The 25,134-nt window shown below is 41.8% G+C and overlaps 1 protein-coding gene across 1 annotated transcript in view; it reads left to right on the top strand.

Moving 5' to 3' along the window:
* The window catches only part of lrp1bb (low density lipoprotein receptor-related protein 1Bb), a 285,401-nt gene that overhangs the window by 77,191 nt on the left and 183,076 nt on the right, over nt 1–25,134 (top strand). The window contains exon 2 of the mRNA XM_030112422.1: nt 7,731–7,850. Coding sequence (XP_029968282.1) covers nt 7,731–7,850 — 120 coding nt within the window. The remainder of the gene's footprint in view (nt 1–7,730; nt 7,851–25,134) is intronic.

The raw sequence follows: 25,134 nt of genomic DNA, 5'->3' as shown, positions 1-25,134 counted from the left end.
AGCATCTATGTGAATAAAATCACACATTGGAAAAAGGGCGAGGCATCTTTTTTTCATGGAAAATGAAATTCCAGCCTCAGGCATGACATTTAAAACAAACTAAGTTTATTATAATTATATCATGAAACAATACAAATACTGATATTTCTTTTGGTACCATTGGATCATATGACCCTGTTAGAGCCACACATTTTGAAAACCTCGTCCTCAACATCATTGCTTCTATTCCATAATGTTAAACTTAATAATATGGGTTTAGTACAAGTGATTAAATCAGTCACTTTGATTTTAAATGACTCGGTAAGCACATGCACATTTTGATGTTTTTCCTCCTTTGCTTCATATTGCCAGCACGCTACGCACTGAGAAGGATTTATCTTATTCTTTTAATAAGGTAATCCATTTCCAGGTTCCAGTGCGGGTATGGATTGGGAAGATAACAAACGGCTCAAACCGGTGTCTGCCATGGCACAGCATGGGCCAGGGGAGGATGTGATCTTTCACCATAACAGCTTTCACTCCACTCCGATAATACTGTTTAATCTGGAGGCTACACCCAAGGCACTGACATGCCCCACAGACTTGGTGGAAACCTTGACTGGCACTTCAACCCTCAGCGATGACAAAAAACCCCTGTCTGCTTAAGCAGCTATTACTCGACCTGATTGGTAATCATGACATGAAGTGGGGCATAAATCCCTCAGACTGCAGCTGGTTAAGATAGAGGTCTTTGAAGGAACACAGTGATTAGATGACCTTGAATGGGGCAGGGAAGGGGGGCAGGCTCGGGGAGGCTCAGTGGGTGCTATACTTTTCTATTATTGGCAGTATAATGACATATTCTCATGCAAATGAAATTCATGTACGTAGGCTACATTCCACCTCGCGCTCACTCCAGAGCCCTCAAAAAAAAAAATAAAAAAAATAAGCGGAATTATTTTCCGGAGGAATGCATGTTCACATTCACCTCAACAGTCTCATCACATTCACGCGTCGTGCGTTTTATTTGCACAAGCCGAGGAGCCATAGGTTCATTGTATTTGTCCGAGCCCTCGCCCCGACAAGCTGGTTTGCCGCATGATTTTTCCGTGTCGAGAGCAGTTTGAAGAAGAGCTGCCCACACACTTGAGCTGAAGCTCCCAAACTCCTAAATTAGCACACCTTCAAGGGGTTTCAGCATTGCATTTGCATCCCATACACCCTATACTGGAGCGAAGAGAACGACTCCAGTTGGTGACATTCTCAGTATGTGGTGTTACGTCTGTGTTTGGATGCCCGGTTTCCGAGGTAAAAGCTCCAAACACCTCATGTTAGATATCGAGGTTTTACAAATACATACATAACATCCACACTTTCAAAATAGTTTTGTACAGTTAGTTGTATTTACAGACGGATGTCATGTTGCCTTGATTACTGTGGTTCTAAGATGTTTGGAGTCTGACTGAGACACTAAATGTTTGTTCTATTTATAGCGCCCTGTAAGTACAGAGAACAGCACTTAGGAAAGTGCAGTAGATCAGTCATGGTTTCTTTTAAATGTATGGATGTGCATTACTTTTTGACTCTATATATACTGTATACCGAGAAGCAAGCAAAAACACTGTCAGTCAGAAGTGGCGACACGCTGTTCTTCACAACAGCAAGGTGAAAAGCAGCCAGCAGGGTAAACAAGGTGGATTTAAGAGGCATGAAAGAAGAATCGAAACGACAGTCGTAACGGAGAGCGTCGCTCTTCAAACATACGTAAATGTAGCGCCGTACACACCTTAAATCACACAGTGTCGCAGTGTTGTCAAGGAGTGCTTTGATCGCACTGGGAAATAGTCTGTTTGTGTTATTAAGTAGGTGCAGTCAAACAGATCCCCCACAAAATTATTTGACCACATCAAGGAAGATGCCGAGGGAACTAAAACTAGAGAAAAGAAGTGCATGGTTAAAAGGTAAGATTTTCTATTCTTATTTGGATGCATCAGCATATAACAGACCCTTACATGGCAGTGTTTTTTTTTTTTTTTTTTTTTTTTTTAATTTTTGCTGTAAAAATATTACCGACTTGCACATCTGAGCAATGCAGGGTTACACTTGTGCCCGTCAGCTGCACCTCTTCATTAATACAGCGTGGAAAATCTTTTCAAGATGTCGCATATTCACAGATGAGTGTGCTGACCTTTTCAGCCATTCAGCTTCCATACCTGCTGTATCACAGTTAGTCACAGGCACCCTTTCCTAGTACGCCCACCGCAGGTTACCAGTCCTTCACGAGTGTGACAGTCACTCGCACACTCTCACACCTCACCATTAAACCTGGGATGTATGCGATCAGATATTGAATTCTTCAGTATCTGGAGAAAACCTGCGCAGGAAATGAAGAGAAAGTTGACTTCTTTGCAGTTGACTTTTCCTGCATCCTTTCATTGCAGTCACAAGTCAGTTGGTCTGATCAGAACAGATTGCTGTCCTTTGTTTGGATAGACTCACATGGATTGTAACCAAGTCCAGCATTATTTAATTTTTTTTTTTCCTTGTCTGCTTCCTATTATTAGCAGCAGCATCTCCATCTCTCTCTCCTTGATATCCCCCTCTCTGCAGCTAGTGTGTGATCACCAGGGGATGAGAAGAAGACTTTGGTCCATGAGCAAATGTTTGTGCCAGTAGGCAATGAATCAATTAGAATTGCAGGTTCCAAACAACACATTCCTCCATTTAGTTCACCTGGTACGACAGAAAACCAGCAGTTCCAGGGGGGGGAAAAAAAGGTATTACTTTTTATTTATAGCTGCTACTGATAATTACTGTAAGATACTCACGCTGCTTCTGAAAAAGTGATACCAAATAAAGAATCTGCGATTCAGTTTGAAAAAAATATATATAGATAACCAAGCAGATAATGAGAATGACTTTTTTTTATTGTTATATTCACATGATTATACAGTTGTAAATTAAAGCCCACCATCAAGAAAATCATCAACATCTGCCATAACTTTCAGCAAAATGAATCACATAAACAGTATCATTGCTCATAATGATTATTCGTACTCATGCAGTTTTTATGCTGTGCTATTTGTAATTAAATTGTTTTAAGTTTTCAGACATCAAAAGCACTCGTGATGTTCACAGAATTCTTGAGATATAGTCATTTCTTTGTGACTGTAATGGGCCGTAGTACATTCCCTTGCATGTAGAATGAAAGGGTATTAAAGAGCACACAGCTTAAGATCAGTCTCATGAATCATTCATTGTTTACTGGTGCAGGGATTTATGCCAAGGAGCAGTAGGCCGTTCTGCGATTGTCTTCTGAAACTTTTCATTCGGTGCTCCCGTTTAATAATTTGTTGACATGCCCCTGCTGTTGTTGAGAAAATAAAAGTGACCTCGCTCTGTGGTGAAGGTCAGGCAGTATCTAACGAAGGCTCCAAAGCCTCACAGCATTGATTTCTTACCCGCTTCATGGCTGGAATGCAGAGCTGCTCGGCATCGCCATGGGCGGATGGCCTCAGGTACAAGCCTGTTTCCTGAAGCCAGTTATGTTATCTCCCTCAAATACCGTAAACACATTTGCTTCTCTTTGTACATTATTTTCTTTCGTCCCCACTTAGAGCTCTCCATGTTGTCTTGGCCAAGTGAATCCGGGTAGGTTTTTGCCCAAAGTAAAGTCTACTCTCTTAAACGAGTGTAGAGATATTGGACTGCCACACACTTTACTGTGGGCATCCATTCAGAAGTGTTGCATTCGCCTATCAGCGAGCAGAGTCACGGCACTCTCTCGTCTTGATATGCTTATCAGACCTGACGTGGATGGCATTTAAGTCTAAACAGCACACGGCATACGTCGCTTCTCCAGAAACGCCTGCAATAAAGATTCATTATGCAGGTGTGAGGCATCATTGAGATGCATCACACTGCACTGCATCTTTTGGCAGATTAAAGATATGAAGATTAAGGGAGAGGCCGCATTATACTGTTGTTATTCTTAATAACCTGCTTAGTTTGGCTCATAGCCCTGTGCTCATCCATAATGCATATGACCTGCAGCTGGCCAGGATGCTAAGTCTGCTCTGACAGCGGAGGGGGGCTTGAAATCACTAATCTGTGAGCATGTATGTGGATGTAGGTGGGCATCTAATAAGTGCGTGCGTGTCTGACATCAAAAAAAGTGCATTGGAGTTTCTGCACCACAGTGCACCTCCTCAATCAACATCACATTTCCATGTGCTTTTTAGACCAAAATAATTATGCTTTAATATGCTGTAAGTTTATAAAAGTCTGAAAAAGTTCCTTCTGGACTCCTCAAGACCCCTGCCTTTACTGCCGATCCTTTGAGTTTTTCGTCGTTGGGAGTTTGATTGGCCTCATTCCATGCAATCCATGTCAACCCCACCAGCAGTGCGGTTTGTTCCCCTTCAGACCACCACGGTCAGCCTGGCTGGTAAGCTGCCCCGGAGCCATGCTGGCTTGGAGACCCTCCAACGCAGATGTCCGGTCATGTATATCTGAAGCCACTCAGGTCTCTTCACCTGCTGAAGAGAGCAGACTCTTCACCAAGCATATTTCACACCATGAAATACCACCACCACCTCCGTTACAGGGCAGTGTTCGACAGTGCAGTTGCAATGGTTTGATCTTTTTATTTCAGGTTTTTTTTTTTTTAATTCAAAACTGTTGCAGAACCACTGAGCTACATTTGTTTACGCCCATATGATTCCATGTGGTTGATGGAAAAAGGAAACCACAGCTCTTCCATTCCTCTCCCTCACTGCTTGGTGCATGATCTTGAATGACCTGAATGCAACATGGGTCTAATGGAGTATAACCACCATGTCAAGTTCACATCCTGCTTCCTACAAAGCACAGTGGAAGCTGCATGAGCTGCAAATAGTTACCTTCAGAAGCAGCGTCTTGACTGTGGAATATTCTCAGACATGCTTTTTTTTTTTTGACAGTTTGAAAACGCTCATAGCTCTGGCTGTACCCAGTGGTTCATGTGTTGAATTGAGGCAATGTGGAGGTCTTGGCGGTTTGTAGTTTACTTTATTGGAATGTAATACTGGTTAAGCTTTCATGTAAGTCAGAATTCAGTAGGGCTGAGCAAATATGGCAGTGGGTGCTGTAAATTGCTGGATGACGGGATTTGTTGAGCCATTACATTATATCAGACTTGTTAAGTAAGTGGCTCGATGCTGCAATTTATACCTCATCCCCACAAGGAAAAAAAAAAAAAAACTCAATCATAATAGAAGCTTTAATAACTGCTGGCTGGTCTCCTTCGACAGGTTTGCAAACCGCGTTCCCCATCTGCCTGCATCCAAGTAACTCTTTGTTCCTCTGAAAATCTGGCACATTTCGGAGGCTTGGTGGCTTTAATGAGCCACACTGTTGTGCCAGTGGTGGCTGTTGGATGTCAGGAATGAAGCTCATGATAATGTGCCCGGCTCAGTGCCACCACGTGTTTCCCACTGTTATGGTAATGGAACCAGTTTGGGTGTTGTTGTTTTTTTTTTTTTTTCCCTTCTCACAAACAGTGGCTGTTGCCTCATTTTATTCGCAAGTCCCTGCTATCACTGCTGCTTTGATGTTGTCGTAGAATTTCACCCAAAATATATACTATCACGCCTTGTATTGAACAATTCCTTGATGTATTTTTTTTTTAATGCAAAAAATTTCAGCGCTTGCAAGAAGAACAAAAAAAAAAAAAGAGCAGTGCAGGACTTACTTTCCTTCAGTTGTGTATTTATGCCATATTGTTTCTCAGCGACAGCTGCAGGGGCTCGCAGCCCGCCAAGGAGAGGCTGTTTGGAGAAGCGGCAGGTGAAGATGAATTGACATAAGAGGTCATTTGCTTTGGCCATATTCAGGCCCTTGGCTTTGAAGACGAAGTGGCATGAAGGGAGGGAGAACATCAGTAGATAACTGAGCTGCTCTGAGGTCCAGGGACGGTTTCTTTCAGGGCTTCCCTCGCTTGCTGAGGAAATAGCTCTCCTGTCACCAGCCCTCTGCTTTTCAGTGGTAATCAATTCAGCTTTAAAGGCGTGGGAGACTTCCCTTCAGAGACTTCTGCAAACTGAGCATACCTTTTCCAACTTCAAGCGCAGTATATGCTCAATGGTGCCTTGCTATTTTCAGTGAAAATGTAGTCCATATGCTTAGCTTACACGAAGTTCATTTTTTTCTAAACATACACTTGTAGCACCGATGGAAATTACTAGGTTTATTGATAAAAAAATATTTTTTCATAGAAAAGCCTCTAAGTGAATCAAACTGAAGTGATCCTTTCTTTACAGTGAGAGTGCTAACTGCTACATCGCTGCAGGAATATTGTTTCCTTCTTTACAAGTGACCCTTCTTTACAGACACATGCGACATGTCCTTTGGAGATTTCATGAGGTTTGTTTATTTTCCTGATTCATTGTGCTGAAGAAAAAAAACAAAATGGTGATGCACGAAGCCGTTGGTTTACTGAATTTGTCCGAGTCGACAAGAATAATCCCCCCCCCCTTCAAAAGCTTTGAAAGCTTTTGTGTATGGTTTGGTGTGGGGTGGGGGTGGGGGTGGGGGGGTGGGGGGGTACTCTCCTCTCTTTAAAAGCTGGAGAATAGACCGAATATTTCAAAAGGGACCTTGATTTAAATTGTAAGTTTTCCGATATATTGCATCAGTGGGAATAGAAGAGGCAGAATGGATGAGATGTTTGACCTTTTCAGATTTGTCCCTGGGTAGTGAATTTGCTGGAGGGTGCCGGGGCAGGGAGCAGCGGTGCGTTGAATTATCTCTCCCACTGTTCAAACGCCGCAGACCTGATCTCCCACTTGCTCCACTCCCACCACTAATGGGCAGGGAACACACTGGGAAGGAAAAAAAAAAAAAAAAAACCCGATGGAGATAGAGAGGGAGGGAGGGAGTAGTAGGGGAGTTATAGCCTTTCTGATTGTCTGTGGGTAAAGCTTTGAAACAAATTACCGTTTTCGCTCGGCGCCGAGGAGAAGGAGCAGCGGGTCACATTGTGGTGTCAAATCTTTAGTAAAAAGCTTGTGTCACTCGGCGGCGTGATCGAGCTGAGTGCGTGACAGCTACCGGCAGGAAACATGTCAACCGTTTGATGGATGCTTGCTGTATTGAAAGGCTATGATGACTTTTTAGTTGACTGGGCTTTCACTGAACTCCCCTCCCCCCCATTCCTGCCCTCAAATGAAAGCACAACAACAAGGAGGCAAAAAGATAAGAACAAACTTGCCAGAATGCTTTGTAACGGTTTGCCAAGTGGCATAGGACATTGTGTCTTTTCAGAGGAGAGGAGCTGTCAGATTCTCAAAGCCTGGGCAACTCCTTTTTCTAAAAACAAAAAAAAAAGAAAACAAAAAGTGTGGCCTCCTAATCTGATTTAAAAAAATGTGTAAGTTTGCAAAAGATAATCAAGAGAAGACTGTCCTTTATTCAGCTAACATTGTACAGACTGTACTGAGCCGTAGCCTTGGTTTTGTCTCTTTTTTCCACAGCGCCTTGCGCTGGTCATGATGACTTTGCTAACAATGTTTTCACCACCGCAGCCATTTTCTGCTTATTTCCAATAAACGCCACATTTCCCCCGCTCACACCTCCATAATAAGAGCATCAAGTACATGTTTTTCTTCTCTCCTGATGAAACATGTGTTGTGTCTGCACTGTGCCATCACCTCATTCTCCACCTTCTCTCTCTCTCTCTCCTTCTCCACCGCTTCCCCCATGCCACCCAGAAGCCATCTTGTGTGACATTGGAGAGTTTCACTGTCACGACCAGAAAGCCTGCATCCCCGAGGCCTGGGTCTGTGACGGCGAGCCCGATTGCCCCGACGACTCAGACGAAGTCCATCACCTTTGTAAGTCTCCCATGCCATCCATTCCTCACAGCTATCAGACTCTCACATCACGCCTCATTTGACCACGGGCTTCACCTCCAGTGTTTACCAGCTCATACGAACACGCACTCAGCAACATCCCACATGAAAGAAAACTTTTTTGGGATCAAAGATTCACATCTCCCGACAGAGGAAGTTTTTTAGAAGTCTGTGGTTTTCGCTGTCGTAAAGAACAGTCGCTACGGCCACTTTGAAGAGGCAACACTCGCTCACATCTTGTTTGTAGCTGCCTTGAAAGCAAGCTACAAACAGAACTACGTCTTTCAGAGTACTTTGGTTAAACTAGGAGTAGAGTGATACTTGGCATCCGATGGACTGCAGGGATGAGTGGACACTCTGGATCTTTCTGAAAATGGCAAAATTGCTGTCGTGCTGATAGAAATTACCATATTTTCAAAACGATGGGGTAAAAGAGATCAGTTCATAAACTTACATGTGTCAGGGCTACGGGTCTGGGTCTTGGTTAATCGTTGTCGCCTGCCTTAATCCATGCTCCAGTTGCCTGGAGCAGAAAAACATGTTCAGCATTCAAAGTGAAGGTAGTAAAGCAGGTAAAACTCCATATATACATGTGTCGTTTATATCAAAACTGTAATTTATCTCAGATTTCTTCTTAACTTCAGATCTTAAATTAAGAACCTATTATTGATTAACTGATCTGGCTGAGGCTTGAGGCTTGATAACTCAACATGAATCAGTCAGTTCACCTATATGCAGTTAAAAAAATAATCATTAAAAAATACCTTAAAAATCAACGATTTGAGGAAGACTATAATTTAATATAATTGATTCCATATTCTGGCATTTCAGAACTCATCTCACGTCGCTGGCAGTAGACACAAGGCGATGCTAATTTTCTCCTGATGAAATATTTTTCGACATTCTTTAATTTAAGTGTCTCATTTGTCACTAAGACACGGAATTATTTGAAAACAATCACAGCTGGAACGAATCCAAACTTTATTCGGCGCTGTGTCCTTCTTGAAACATGGCAGACTTGCTTCACCTTGAAACGCGGGGTGACACATGTTTCCCTGAAATGCCTTGACGCTCGTCGGATCTCATCACTCATCTGACACATCCAGTCAAGTGGTACCGAAAGCATAGAGCATGATGGGTACTCCACCTCGCTTCACTGTAGGTAAGGCCTCCTCCTTCTAATGGGCTTCGTCACGTCGTCCACATTCTGATACATTGCGTTCCCAAAGAGCTGTACTCTGCTTGTGTATGTTAATAGAACATTATGGTGAAAGGCCTGTGACTTATGTAACTTGCAAACATTAGCTTTTCCTAAAGTGGCAGTAGAGTGTTCTGCGTGTGGAGCCAGCTGGAAGGACCGACAGGTTGTTCAGCTTTAAAGCTCCATCGATGTTTTTGCTGGGCGCTTTTCACACGAACAAACCCAACATTTGCAGACTCGATTCTATGAGAGTTGCTTTTGGGTTTCCAAGCTGAAAACTTCTGAACAGTTATGCAACTAAATGAATGAACTTATGGGATGTTTGACTTTCTTTTCTTTGAAAAGATGAAAACAATTTTGCTACATAAATGCAGTGAAACAATAAGCACCGGTTCCAGAGAGGCATTTCATGCCTGTCCTTTTATTTGACTATGGGGGATTATTTTGTTTTTGATTGTTTATTACTTCTGGATGTAAAACTGAAGGAAGCCTGAGAAGAAATGAACCGTGCATGTGATTGGAAAGTTTGGCCTGCATATGTCAGGCTGTTAGAGACTGGACCACAATTACTGGTGCAGTAATTTTTTTTTTTTTTAGATAACTGCTTTTGGAACTGTAACTTGGAAATATCATTGTGCCACAGTTGCCTGATAAAGTCTTACGGCTGCTTTTAAACACAAATAACCCCAGGCGCCTATAGATTGCGAGGATACCATATAATCCACAAGCACATTGTTTGCTGGGTTGTTTATCTTTAGTGCCAAACAGCGTATCTCATATTTTATAATACAAGCAACACTCCATTGAATAGTAATGCGTCTGCCTGGAGAGAGGAGAGTAGATGACATTGTCGAGCTTCAGATCTGAGGATTTTTAACAAGATGAGAGGCAAGTCCCTGATCTAACTTCAAAACAATCAACCAAGCAAAATCTTATATTTTAGCAGGCACAAATTGCTTTGGGATTGCCGCATTACTCTGCTAGTGAGCAAACATGCAGCAAATATGCACTTGCAGAGAATTCCCTTTGTACTTCCGACCATTTTCACCTGAACTTTCATTCGTCCTTCTTCACATGAGAATTGTCCAAAATGTTGAATTCTGTTATTTACACAGTTCTGATTTATAGATTTTCTCAAATGAGCAAAGCAGAGCAGTAATTTTAAGTTATTGTGGGTTAAATTAGCCTTTCTGAATCACAATGAGTTTGTCACCATCACACATTCCCCCCCCCCCCAGCAACAAATCCAGATCATTGCGATTCGCTCCATGTTCCTCATCCGGGTGAGTTATTGGCCATAATTAGGACTTTATAGTTTTGGCAGTGACATCTGTGCATAAATTGTCCGCAGTGCGCAATAATTATTAATCCTAAATTTCTGTTGCGCACTAGGTCATCTATCAAACAGGATACACATGGGTGGCTGCGCTTGTTGCCGGAAAAAAGATGCTTTTGTAAAAACTGTATAATTACACTCAGCAGCTGTTAGCATGTTACCAGCCGGCTGGTTGCTCTCCGATGCTGCAAAACACCGGCGGTCCACCAAGTGAATTCCTTTGACTTCTTTACTATCTGACGTGAAGTAGCACAAACCTGTGACCTCAGCCGGGAGGTGAAGAAATGAGATTGAAGAATAGATCGCCTCCTGTCGAGACTATTAAAGCAGAATTACACATTTTTGCCAAGCACTGCTGCTTCTTTGCAGGTAGATTTCTTTTGTTGATAAAGCCAGCCGCTGTTGGTTTTGCTCATCTCTACATATATCAGTCTACCTTTAATATCTTGTACTTGGCTCGTTGCCTCTTCTCTCTTGTTATTCTACGCGCATCATGTCTTGTGTGCCAGATTAATTCCCATGAAAGACTGTGTAGGAGTGCTTAGAGGAGCAAGCACTCTTTTTAAAGGGGCATGCCACATGGACTTTTTTTTTTTTATTTACTGTTTGTTTGCCACAAGGACTTCAACTCAACCTGTGAAAACAATCTCAAAATGTCCTCTGTGGAGACAGCTTTCCAACTTTTCAAAGCTTAGGCTGGAGTTATACTTTTAAAGCAGAAAAGTCTGGGCTGCGAACTGGAAATATGGGGTTTAAAAGAAGGCAGCACTTCAGAAGCAGGGGAGGTCAAAGATCCAAACCATCTCTGCAGATCTGGATTTCTGTTTCCAGGATGAGGCGCACAGTCCAGACTGAAAACTCTTCTTACTCTGCCATAATTCCGACTTTTTTTTCTCCTTCATATTAAAGAAGCAAAGTGTTGATTTGAATTGATTAGGAGAATGTTTGTAGAATTGCGACTCATTAGCTGAGAAGTCAGCCACGCTGCGGTCAGAACAGGTTCTGACTGCAGGTGTCAATCACACGTTTGATTAATGGGCATGTTTCCCTTTCAGACTTGATTTGTGTCAGACACACTAAGAAACATACAGTTTAAATTTTTTCCAGTCCCACAAGAATCTAAAGTTCTGAATTGTGTTGCAATAGGGTTTAGTTACTCTGATATGCAATAAAATATATCGTATACACTTAAGTTTGTTCAGTATTGTTAAATAATCTCATCCATGCTGGATATGCACTATGCCTAAATAAAACCCTGAAACAACATTACTATTTATTAAGTTCACAGTTTCTGTTTATTTCTCAGTTGCTAGCTCTCTCAATAACCTCATTGAAATGCTTGAATTCAAGCCACTGTGGTTTAAAAAACTCAAAATAGCAAAAAGATGGTGTTGACTTGGTCCAGCTGTGACCATAGGAATGTTAACATTGATGGATGTTCAATTCATGCATTGTTTTGCATATTTATAGCCATTCTGTTTATTTTGACATATATTTATTCTCAATTTTAGAGTTTTTTTATGTTTTGGGGGGAGTAAATTGCTATTGTCAACTCTTTACTGAAGACAAATACAATAAGATGTACCCTTTAAACACAGAGAAAGATTAAAATGACTGCTGAGGTATTTACAGTTTGTTTTGATCTAACTTTCTAAGCATGACAGTTACATTTCTCAATTTTTGTTTTAATGTAAATTAGACTTTTCTATGTCGAACATAATTTGTCCCAACTCTCAAGAATGACTGCTACATTTTTTCCCCAACATGAAAACTACAGCGTTTTCACCTTATCTGCCATTTTGGCGTAAATTGATGTTTTCAAAACTTTGCACTGCAGACACAAAACTTTTCTGGAACGAAACACAAAAATGACACGTTTTTACTTGAAACATTGGTCCAGTAAACAGATTAGTGAAGAAGCTTTGGTTGCTGTTAACACTCACAGCGAGACAGCAGCTTCGCAACTATTGTCACTTAATGCAAAAGCGTAAAGAAACCATCTCTCAGAAACTTTAGAGAACTGTCTGTGACCACTGGGCATCAGTATGGCGACATAATGCTGCTACAGTATCACTGAAAACCCTCCATTACTGCCGTTTATGAATGTACAAAGTATTTTATTTAAAGGTCATAAATTATGTGCAATACAAAATTGAAACATAACAGGAGACAGAAAGTTTGTAGTTTTGCAGATGTCTTTGTGGGATTGGAGAAAAGTAGAGAAAGTAAAAAAAAAAAAAAAACATTAATGGTTGAGCTAAAAGCATGACGATGGACTCTAAAACAGAACATCTGGTCATAAACATTAATAAACGCATAATATGCACCAGTGCACCAATGCAATTTTTGTTTTTTCCCCCTCTTGATGGCACATTTTTTTGACAGATATGATTTCTAATTTGGAAAATACGGTATTATAATCCATGCACTAATTAAAGTGAGCAAATCACACACGGCACACATTCCTGACATCTACTCTCTGTTATCTGTGATCTTTTGTTCTGCCTGTGTTGGAAGTGTTTTAAACATTCCCGATATAATGTAGCCTTTACACAGTTGCGGCGGGGCCAAGTCTTTGTAATCTCCAAAAGGCAATTAATTAGCACTTCAATTAATGTTGGCACCATTTTATTTACCCTGCCTGCAGAAAGAAGACCTTGCATATTCATTTAAGAAAATTGGCACGCCTCATTATCATGGATTATGTATTGATGGAACGGGGAATTGGATCGGCTTTGCCCGGCAAACAGAAGGAGGGATTGAAATGTGGTCCCTTGTCTTCGGTGATGAACAGGATTGCTATAACCTGTGGAGAAAGAAGAAAAAAAATCTATCATCTGGGATAATGCCCATTGAGCTGGAATAAAAGTGCAAGTAATTCCGGATTGTGTGCAACCCTCAGTGCTTTGATGTGACTGTGAATATTTTAAGCATTATACAGAGGAATTCATTATCTTAAGATAAGAGCACGGTCACATATTCCTCTCCTGTCGTCTGTAACGGCGTCGGTTCCAGCGACGGCCTCTCTCCTCCCTGTTCCGGCTCGGTCCGGGGGACGTAATCACTGCATCTTCGGGGCTTGTGTGGGGAGGAAGCAGAGAGGCGATGGCCTTGGATTGCAATATCCAGAGAGGAGAGGGAGGCGCCGGCTTATCCGCTCAGCTGCAGGCCTCACGGGACCGGACAGCTGACGACAGTCATTCAGGGAGCCGGGGAGAACGGCCTGCCTTCCCCGGGCGACCGAAGGAAACCCGGGGAAAAAATGGCAATTCTCCAATTGTGCAGCGGCTCAAACAAACACTTTCTGTGCAATAACGAGTGAAACCTTTTACTGTTGAGGGCAGCGCGGCAGCTTGACTGATGACAGTTAAAGTGGAACGATTGAGAATCACTTTTCTCCTTTGTGCATCGGGCCTAAGAGGAAGTATAAATGTCAAAGCGGCGTTGGGGAGTCACAGAATTGCAGTTAGCTCTGCATTTGTGACAACGTGCGGCACTCATAATTCACTTTCTCTAAATATATTCTCAAGTGTCACTTTATAAGAAAAAAACTTTGAACGCTAATGGCTGTCAGCGCACGGCTCCCCTCCCTTTATTGATGCTACATCTCGTCTTAGAACTTCAATCCTTCATGAATCCTTGAGGAAGGGATTTCATGGACTTCTGGGTTGTGTTAGTGGCGCTGCCACGAGGAGCTTTTTGTGAATCTGGTGGACACGCGGGCCGGCGGATCCTCTGATTGAATTGTCACTCCCAGAGGAGAAGACAATAAAAGGGGTCAGTGGCTGACTTCAAAAAACATGACCGCAGAAGCTGTGTTTCATGGCTGCGGCTCGCCTCGACCCAATCAACACGGATGTTGATCTCGGTGTCCTCCGGGCGCAGGGGAGGGGAACTGTTCAAAGACAGCTCTCTCTGGGGCTCCTCTGCTTTATTCCCGCTCAGCGACAGCGGAGGGCATGTCTCCCCACGCCTCCCCTCTAAAACCCTCACATTCTGGATATTGAGTTCATCAGTACCCTACAGAGAGCCTCAGAACAAACGGCATGGTTTGGAAAACAGTAAAGGGAAAAAAAAAAACATCTCGCAGATCCAACACGCCGCGTCGCATAACTGAACTACAAAGCGCAAGTTAGCTTTAAATTTATGCTCTCTGTAACGTATCAGATTAATCAGTGATTTGGAGTCAAGGATTTGGTTGTCGAAGTCAACATAATGTGTTTTTAATTTTCTGCTTTTTGTTTGATCGTGTCAAAGAAAGTCAAGTATGCTGCTTTTTAGAAATTTGTCATGACTTTTCACAGCTTGTTTCTCCTGAAAACAGAAGGAGTTTTTCATTTATTGACACAGAGGATTTTCCACTCTTTTTGTTATCTTTATTCACATTTGAATTCCGTGTGTTAAAGATCTTGATATTCTTTTAAAGGGTTCCTGCAGACCAAAGCAAAGCCACAGAGTAAATAATTCACTTTAATTATTTAGAACTGTGACACTGTGCCAGTGATTAAAGTTTGCATGAAGCAGTGATACATTCAGGGTCTGAGTTAGTCAAACCATTGAAAGTTATTCCTGAGTCAAAGGAGATAATCAAACTAAATCACAATCAAAATATATGCAGCTGAAATATGTCAGAAGTGAAAATGAGATTGTCGAATTAGCCTGAGATCAGCTGTTACAGCAGGAGATCTTTGAAACTTTGTCCTCTTTGAATGATCGAAGTTAGTGAAACCAAACTGTTTTTAAATGACCACTGGACGGGAAGGTCACCCGACATAGTTTCATAATGCTATTTACTTTTGAGAGTAAAACCTTAAAAGTCTGCAAATTGAATGCATTTTTCATGTGATTCCTATTTGTAACTCTTTTGCTGAATCATAAATCTCTACATATCCAAAATGCTATTTTTACTGCTATTTAACCCATCTTAACTACTTATCATCTTAATCGGTTGCAAAATGGTCGTCAAATTAGTTTTTGCATCCATTATTTAGACAACTTTTCCTCTCGCGCCAGTTTTAGTGATGCTGCTCCCATCAAATTCAATAAACGTTAAAATTGTTCTCGCAACACTAGACATGACTTCATCTGATATGCTCTGTTTTTTATTACTTGTCTATCAGGGAAGTTGGTGAGTATTTGCAAATCATTTGCTCTTTTTCTTTTGTTGTTCTTGTAATTGATGTTTTCCAAATAGTGTAAAGATCATGGTTTATTCAAACAGGGTTACATACAACAGGAAGCAACAAGAGTAAACACTTTTTTTAAGAAGTGGAAAAAAAAAAAAAACTATTACTGCACATTAAAATAGAAATTGTCTTTGCATCCAGTTTTATAAATAACCTCTCGAATTATCTCATCACAGAAAAACAAACTTAAGAAAAAAACAAGCCAATTTTCTTACAGCATCACAAAATATTGGGTTTCCAATTCAAATATCCTGTGTCCTTAACACACCTCAGGGGATTAGATGATGAACCCGGGCAGAAAGAAAATAAAAAGGACATTTGTTAGCAGGTTTTAACCACCCCTGTGCAACCGTTTGAGACCGTAATTAGTTTAGATCTGTTTATTCTAATTAAGCTGTTTATATGGAGCGTTTTCATTATCTTCAGGACCTTAAGGCTGCGTCTTCACATGTGGAGTCCCTACCTTACAGCCACTTCCTGCCAATCTTGTGATCTTTGTGAGACGGCAGCATTTCCTGGATTTTTCCACCTTTACATACAGCAGCAACATGCAGCTTTTTCTGCGCCTCTGTGTGGCTGCGTGTTTTATCCCTGACTACACTGATCCCTTCTCATTAATGCAATCTCTTGACAACGTCTTGACGGAGTTCCTCTGTATTTTTAGCATTCAATCAAAAGCAATTTCAGTGATTTTAAAATCTCTCGTAGTTATGTATGTGGCACCTGGCAGACTTAAGAGCACTTCAATCAGTATCCAAAAGCAACCCTGTAATTCCTCTGCTCTCTTGAAGCGCACTGTTTTACACTGGTGGGTGAACGCGGTGCCCGTCTGCAGCGACTCACTGTACAGAGAGTGACAAGGGTTATCGAGGACGTCTTTGCACTTGTCTTTCATCGCTCTTTCCGCAGCAAGCTGCCAATCCGCTGTTTTACTGTGAGGGTTAAAAAAGGGTTATTCAGTGGCACAAAGGCCCTAATCGAACATCTTGTCTTTTCTGTGACAGAGGTCAGAAAGAGAAACTAAGGTTCTTCGCTGGAAAAGACTGGTCAGTTCGGCACAATTACTGTCATTTTTATGGAAACATTTGGTTTTTTGATGTGTTTTCTGTAGATACTTCACTTGTCAGCAAAAGCTTACCATTAAAATTCTACTTTACATATATATAAGAGGAATAAACACCATAAACAAGTCAAACCGCATTATGTTAAAACCCCATCTCTAATGCTGTGGGTTGTTTTTGGAGTTGCTGATGTTCTCACAGAGGACATTACTGTTAAGGACTGTTGGGCATAACAAGCAATAAAAATCATATCTTTGAAAATCATTCATGAAGAAGCTTCATGCTAAAAATATCCAATCGGTTATTAAACAGTCTGCCCCTATTGTTATGGTATCAACCTTTTGCAACATCTGTTGTAACTAATCACCATCATTACCATTTTATTTGCATATGCAGTTAAGAAAATGTAATTTGCAAAATGCAAAGAAAGTTTGTGTGAAATAGAATGACCTTGGGGGCTGAGGAGCTTTTTGTGAAAGCCCAGATTAATGCAAAAAAGAAAAAAAAAATATACCAGTAAGACTGAACTAATGGCTAAGCCATTTATGATCAGTGTTAATTTTACATTTTCACCATCCACATATGCCTTTCACTCAAGAGATCTTTTGAATATTCAACGTGAAATTAAAAATCCTGCAATCAGACGGTATCACCGTGTCTCTGAAATGTTTCCTGCCTCACCCTGAAGCTGTATGGAAGTCAGACCAAACACTCTGTTAACTCCTAGTTAACACACTGAGTTATTTTCTTTGTCCAAAGAAATCCTTTGACGGCCGTAGTGAAACTCATCTAATCATACTTCACGGACAGATTTGAAAGAAGCTCCTTCCTCAGGAACAAAACCTTGTTATAATTGGAGCATTCGGAGGACTCGCCCATCGGACCGGTCAGTACTTTGTAGTGTGGAGTGTATTAGGTCTCTTTGAAATGAAGCGGCAGTAACTGGAGCCGTGTGTCTTCAGCTGCCCATCAACATCCTGCCGGGTATTTTATCTGGCAAGTCCCACATTGAAATAAATGTATCACAAATGTGTCTGGTTCCCATGAGAATTGGCGCCAGCAGGATGGAGGTTTAGGGGGTAATGTAGCGTAGCACCTTGTTATTGAGCTGAAGGAGTGGGCCTTTTGCATTATGTAACATTTATTTTCCATTCCTCGCCACGTCCGCCTCCCTGCTGAGACGACGCACCGAAAAAGCGAAGGTAGACAATTACTCGGTGAAAGTATTAAGCTCGGCGGATGTCTACAGGTTTATTGGACGTGTTCAATTCTGCTTCCCTGTCTTCTGTTAACACGATTTGCCAACGTTATTAGAAAGTTCACAGGTTACAGTATGTTGTCATCGCGCTGTTTGCACCAGATCAAAAAATAACTGACTGCGAATATCGGTGCCGCACAAGTTAATTGGATGTTGTGTTTGTTTCGTCGGCGCTGTCACCTGGATTTAATTTGAGATCAGAATACTTGTCTGTTACTTTGTGCAAATTTAACCTGCCACAAGAAGCATCGCAATTTTTTTTTGATCAAGAGAAGTGATACTTTTAAGACTTTTGATCCACTTTTCCTTTCCCTCTACATTTGCAGGAGACCTTTAGCGCACGTCCTCGGGCCCGTGCCATCTGTTTAACCAGTAGTCTCGGTTCGACAGGATCAGACATAACAAATATTTTACGTCTGCGTGTCCCCGTGCGCTTGGAAATCGTTCCCGCCGAGGCGCAACATGCTTTTAAAAGTCCCTGTGATTAGGACCGTCTCCTCCTGACAGAATGTGATAGCTGTATGAAAGAGGAGTCGTCCTTTTTTTTTTTTTTTTTTTTTTTCGCCCTTAATATATCATTAGCTCCGATTCTCTTCTGCGCCTGCTGCTTTGCTTCTGCAGTTTGACACATTTCCATATGTTTGAGCGTTTGTCTCTGGCAAAACCATTAGTGTGTGAATTTTGTTGCGCGGTGACAATCTCGTACCCGCACGGCGTCTCATCCCTGTCAGAAGCAATGCACTGGGAGGAGCACATTTACCGCTTTGTCTTTGCTCTCTCAGCCCCCATCTCAACAGCTAAGCCGCTCTGACACGTTCTCCCTTTTGTATTCCCTCCTAGTGCGAGCGCTGTAAAGGACAGCGTCCCGGCTTGTCGCCCTAAGAACTGAGGAAAAGAGCATATTTTATAAGCCCAACATGCTTGCTGTCGCGGAGCCGGCGTGGCTTTTAAATACTAAAAACCTACATTATTTCCCTGCTGCTGTGGAGGAGAACAATGCATCACTGTGACTGATAGAAGCCTCGATCCCCAGTCCGCAGTGGCACATGCTCGCCACCCCACCCAGAGAGCATCGTGTCCTGGATATCGTTATGAGTGGATTCATAGGGAGTCACGCAACGGCCGCGATTTGATAAATAAGTCACAACAGCTTTAATTTAACTATTATTTATAAATAATGAGTGTTTACAGGATAGTGAGGGAAATGAGCCTCTTCCCATAGACACTCCACGAACGCAGTCACATTTCAGTGATTATTTCAGGGGAACTGAATAACTGCCAGGGGTTATTTAAATTAAAATACATGTCCTCTCAATTGCTGCGTGTATTATACTATATCCATGATCCTCATTAAAAAAAGCCTCCCAGCTAAAGGAGAGAGAGAGAGGAAAAAAAAAAAAAAAAAACTTATTTACTGGCTTACGATCCATTGATTTACCCTGCAGGCCAGTGCACCATTCTGGGCCTTGAAACTCATTACATTGCATGAAATATAAAGGCAGAGGTCAAGGCGTTTCCCTGAATTGTTTATAATTTAATTGAAGAATCCAAGGCCGCGGTGTACAAGAGTGGCTCCTCTTCACCAGAAGAGGGACAAAAAAACTTCATTGTCCATCAAAGGATCAAAGGAAAAACATCTGACACAATTCTCATTAAGTTAAAACATGAAGCACAATTAAAACAAGATCCAACTAAACAACACGTCGATTGAAACTTTGATATTTCATTATGCGTTGTTTATGATGTTGACGAGCATGAATGGTGCTGTTAGCAGAGTTGATCTTGCTGCAGGGACGTGGCAGTAGTGAAGACGAGGTGAAGGGTCATGAGGGCTTTACATCCACCTGCGGAGTGTGGAGACCTGAAAGTGAAGGCTCTAGTTGTTAACGGCCACAGAAGAGACAGTCCCGATGCCACTGACAGCACAAAACTCTTAACTGCAAAACATTCCGTTATTTAAAAAGCTGTTTGACAAATGTGAAGCTGTTCAGCTGTAAGTGTCGTCTTTCTTATATGAGACTCAGTGGCCTTTGTCACACCTCTCATAAACAAAAAAACCTTTTCTGATTCGGCGTCTCGTTCATTACCTCGGGGTTTGAACGGGTCGGGCCAGAGTGACTTTTGGTTTGTGTGGGCGGTCATACTGATAACCTGACACAGAAAGAGCACCGCGTTCCCTCATCCTGGCCCAAGGCAAATATGCAGAGTGAGCAAATACCTTGGGAAGAAAGTGGAGCATTTAAACAGCTGAAAGAGCCAGATTCCCTCCCTCAGGAGGGGTTGTGGGGCAGCTCGTATCGCCGTATTATCGAAAGGTTTGAAACCCCTTATCCTAGCCATTTTTTTTATATTTTGTGAATTAATATAGCTTTGACTTTTCCGGTTTGGTCCTCCGTTTATATACCTACACGGACTGCAGATGAAAACAAGCGTGGAAACTCTCACGTTTTTCTAAGCATCATCTATGACAAATAAACGGATAAAATAAATAAAACTGATCTGAATATCCCCTCCTGTTTTTTGCAATGTGAAAGTGGTCAACAGTACATGGAGGAAACCCACACAACCTTCACACACATCGGCGAGACACTAATCACTACTTACTTGAAAATACTGACTTTCCGTACAAGACAGGGCACTGACAGTGGCTTCTCCTGTCTCTCTCTCTCTCTCTCTCTCACACACACACACACACACACACACAAACACACACACACACACAGACACACGCACACGCACACGCACACACACACTTTGTTGTGAACAATCGACTGTTATTTCTTTCCCTCTCTCTTTAAAGGACAGCTTCACATGTTGTCACGGATGTGCCCATCTGTGCAATGAAAGGTTTATTGTTTGCCGTAATGCGTCCTCCACTCCACAAAGACGTTGCTTCCTCAAGCGATTGCGGAGTAAGTGAAATCCACAGCGCTCATTTGGAGCAACAAAGGGATTTAGTTCAGCGGGAGGTCACACGAGGCCGCCTCAGTGTGGAATACACAGATGTAAGCGGGGCTGTTTTTAGCATTAAAAGCCAACAACAAACAAGTGATAAAAAGCGGCACCTATCCCTTAAGGTAATTTTCTTGTGAATTCGTGGTCCGCATGCTGTTTGTTGAGGATATCTCCTGTTCTTTCTTCGTTAAACTTTATTTGTTCAGAAAGTCTCTCTGAGATGAAGAGTTCTGTGGAAGAGAGGCTGGAGAATAAGAGACTTGCAATATACCTGCCAGATCATAACAGAGAAAACACTCAAAATAGTCACCAGACACTCACTTAATTAAATAAGTCACAAATACATTTGAATTATATGACTTGTGCATCTTTTAAGTATTTCAAAGAGGCAAATTTCAGACTTCAGATTGTTCTGAATCCTCCACATTAGGATCTCTTTCTCAATAAAATAAAGATTTGTGTTTTTTGTGTTTTTTTTTTTTTTCCATGAAGATCATATTTATTGTTCTATATTCAGGGTTCTGTTTGTGTTCTGTTAAGTTGAGCATTACAGCTTCATTGGGGAATCAGAAACCAGAGGAACATACCAGATGCAATCTGCAGACACCTGACGGGGCAAATAAAACTTCAGGTGCCTGTAATGAACACATTTTTATTCATTTATTTATTTATTTATTTATTTATTTTAGTAATGTACTCCGGTGCTCTTTGGTTGGTGTGTGGACTGCAATGTGGCGATGCGGCGACGGGGTGTGAACACAACGCGATGCCACGATAACGACTCATTCAGCCGAGGATGAAAGCCGTACACAATTGTGCATTTGTTCCTTTGATTAAAGAATGCCACCCTTATATTCAACCGTGTTCATTATGCTCCTAATGAGATCATTATTCTCAGTGAATATTGGTTTCAGCTGTTCCAACTACGGCATACTGTATGCATTATTCATTTAACGCTGCTCCCCAAAACAGTTAGATTCTAACATTTGCACAATAGTTGGTCACAAAACTGTCTATTGACTAATTATGTTGCTGTTTTTTTCAATTAATGACAAATTTGTTGTTTTGCTGTTCAATTTTTCTTCCTTTCTTGATATACTGGTTTGTTCCAGGGGGCTTGGGGGGTTATAAATGATAGAATTATAACCACATGTAATTTCAGGGTTTGTCAGATATTCTAACAGTGAAGACGGCAGTTTATTTGCTAGTTGGATGAAATATCTGCATAGCTGATACCTTTTATATGTGATGCATGCATAGCGTGAACTAAATTAACTTGTGCTGTATTCTAAGATGAGAGATAGTGTCCAACTAGCATGGGAGATTTATGTTACAGCAGCTCAGTGGTTAATAAATCCCAATCTAGCTTCAGTAGTAAAGACTATTTGTATTTAATACATCTCATGCTAAGTGTATGTAATGAACATAACCCTTAGTTAAGCAACACACAATGGCGTGCAGTCTTTCACAGTAATATACTGCAGAATACAGAACAGAAGGGTAGAGTTCCCTCCCACAACATAAACCATGCCATTTGTTCTGTAGTGAACTGTCCAGGGTGTTCAAAGCTTTTATCCCCATGATTCAAGATATACGACTATAAAGACAGACTTATTGATCGTATTGTCATACCATGAGCACCTCTCCATCTACCAATAGTGCTTTATCTTAGAGCTGGGGGAAGACGGGCACACAAGGCAAACCCAACAAGGAACCGTTCCACCGTCACGTTTCGCTGATGTTAGATTGAATACTTTAAACTAAAACATACCTGAAAATCCACACCTCCACAGTTACAACATACAAATTTCCTGAAAACAACCACGTGTATTTTTTACTCAAAAGGGAGGAAGCATCCTTCTTTGATTCCGGTTGTTGTTAAATGAGCTACCAGTGTTCGAAAGTCGGAGAGAGCTATCACCAAGATGTGAAAAACTATTAATCTCCGAATGTATTGAAAAGGAAAAAGCAAGCGGCAGTAGGCAATAATAGCTGGGATCTGGAAAAAAAAAATGAGCAAGGTTAAAGCACAGTTACAAAATACTTGAAAAGGGGCAGAAAACACACAAGCAATTGAACTGACACCCTGTGATTAAGTGGCGGTGTGTGTATCCTGCTGGTGGCGCTCAGAGCGATGGGGACGGGTTCGCAGAGCGCCCGGCAAGGCCAGGTGATGCAACAGGTGGGAAAGCCGTTCAGGAGGCGGAATATGCTCTGAGACTGCATGATGGGGACGAGGAGGCACTTTTCTTCTTCATGAGCTGTTTGGAGTTTTGAACGGTGCAAAGTTATTGCCTATATGTCTGCGATAGGACAAATACAGCAGGAAAAAAAAAAAAAAAAGCTCCTTTGGCTGAGTGCATCTTTTCAAATGCCAAATATGTAAAGGTCACACAAAAAGTAATTCTTTTAAAGAGTTCCCCCTGTTAGGACCACTGCCTCTTTGAAAACGGGAGCATGCTGTGGAGAGCTGTATTTCACATTTGCTGGAGTGTCTGTGAAGGTGGGGAAGGCTGCTCTTGTTTACGCCAGTGCACTTTATCAGCCCGGAGTTTAGCGGTTTGCTTTGTTGCCAGGGAACTGTTGAAAGTCCCGGCGACGTCCTATGGCTGACGCGCTTCTCTTTGTGACAAGCGGCGCCTACACGCAGCCGGAGTTCGACCGAGGATTGTGCGCCCTGGAGATATAATGCAAATCCAGACACAAACAGCCAAAGCAGTCAAATCAAGCTGAGGTTTTATTTATTTTTTATTTTTGAGGGGGGCAGGAATGGTTCAACTGTAGTGCCGTTACATGACTGTTTGAAATCTATCACTCTGTTCCATCAGTCATTTAAGTCAAGTCACAACATCGCACAGCGCCAGCAAGGGATAATCCAAACCCTCTTGGAGATTTAAGGGTGACAACAGTAATGACTTCACCACCGACAGACTACTTGTCAAGGTGAAGAGTTTCCATGAATTTTAGATGCCTCCGCTTGTACACACACATACACACACAACTGATGTATTCATACCTTTTACACTTTATGGGTATTCTTCCACTCCAGTGACACACTTTATGGGCTAGGAGTTGCTCACAACATCGGTCTACTTCTGAACGCTTCATCCATGCCCATAAATCCCGTTATAAATCCCGTGAATGAAGCTAAAGTAATAAAGTAGTTGTCCATCGTGCACTTTGACCTCATCAGCATTCCGATTTAGGGAAAGGCAACTTACCAAGTGACCTCCTCACCCCCCCCCATACCACTGATACCAGTCTTCATAGATCTGTCTTCTTCATGGCCACAGTCTAAACCACAGTTTAGCACTCCAGACTCCGTGAGATTGCTTACCAGGTTCTCCAGTCAGAAATGGAAAATTAACAAATTCTTTCTTTCAGCAATTGTTTCAAAAAGGTAAAAGGGTATAAAACTAGAGAGAAAAGAAACTTGAATGGTGAGGGAAGAGAATACATCAATCCCCAATGAGGGAACTGAGACTTTCATTATTTAATTGCTTCATGTAATTCGGTGTACCTTTCAGGTTTATGAACTGTCACGTAGGGGATTACGCACTGCAATCTCTGTTGACTGTCAGCGAGAAGCAAAGTGACGGCTCCAAATCCGAGTTGGATAAACATCACACGCACATAAATCCGGTCGGAAAATGGTATGAGCTGTCATATGCATTATATTTCTGGATGTGTTTGCACCTGGGGCTAATTATCCAACTCAACTGTAGAGCCTTCTCCCGGCTACCGTTTGTAATTTCATGCCTGTTTATGGCTGGTGGCAGCCGCACGTATTGTACTTCCTCGCACAGAGCTTTAATTAAAAGCCTTTGGTCGAGCCGGACTCTGTCTTCGGTCAGTTTTTGGGGAGGTGAAATGAAAGACATGGAGACGACAGCAGTGATAAGAACTGCAGAATTATTTCTTGGAGGTACGGCGCTAAAACCATCTTGTATGTAGAGGCAGACTTATCTCTTCAAAGTAATCGACAGGTCGAACTCTTGGCAGCTTTGAGAGCAGTGACTGCATTAATACTTTGTTTCCCAAGGTGCTTTGTCTTAGGAGACGGTGCTGTTGTTCTTTTTGTGTTTGCTTATCCTTGGTATCTTGTCTCCTGTTCTGTGTAGCTCCTCGACTCCGCTCATTGGATAAAACAAAAACACTCAACCTTAAAAGTGAAGTAACTCATGAGGCGATGATCTGCCTTCCCTCCAAGCTTTTTAATCTATCTTAAAAGACTTTTTTACAAGTCGCACACATGCAAACAAACGGCGG

The sequence above is a fragment of the Salarias fasciatus genome, chromosome 16, assembly GCF_902148845.1.
Source record: "Salarias fasciatus chromosome 16, fSalaFa1.1, whole genome shotgun sequence".
In the NCBI taxonomy this organism is placed as follows: Eukaryota; Metazoa; Chordata; class Actinopteri; order Blenniiformes; family Blenniidae; genus Salarias; species Salarias fasciatus.
Note: the sequence above shows the minus strand (reverse complement) of the source record. Positions and strands in the feature narration are given on the sequence as shown.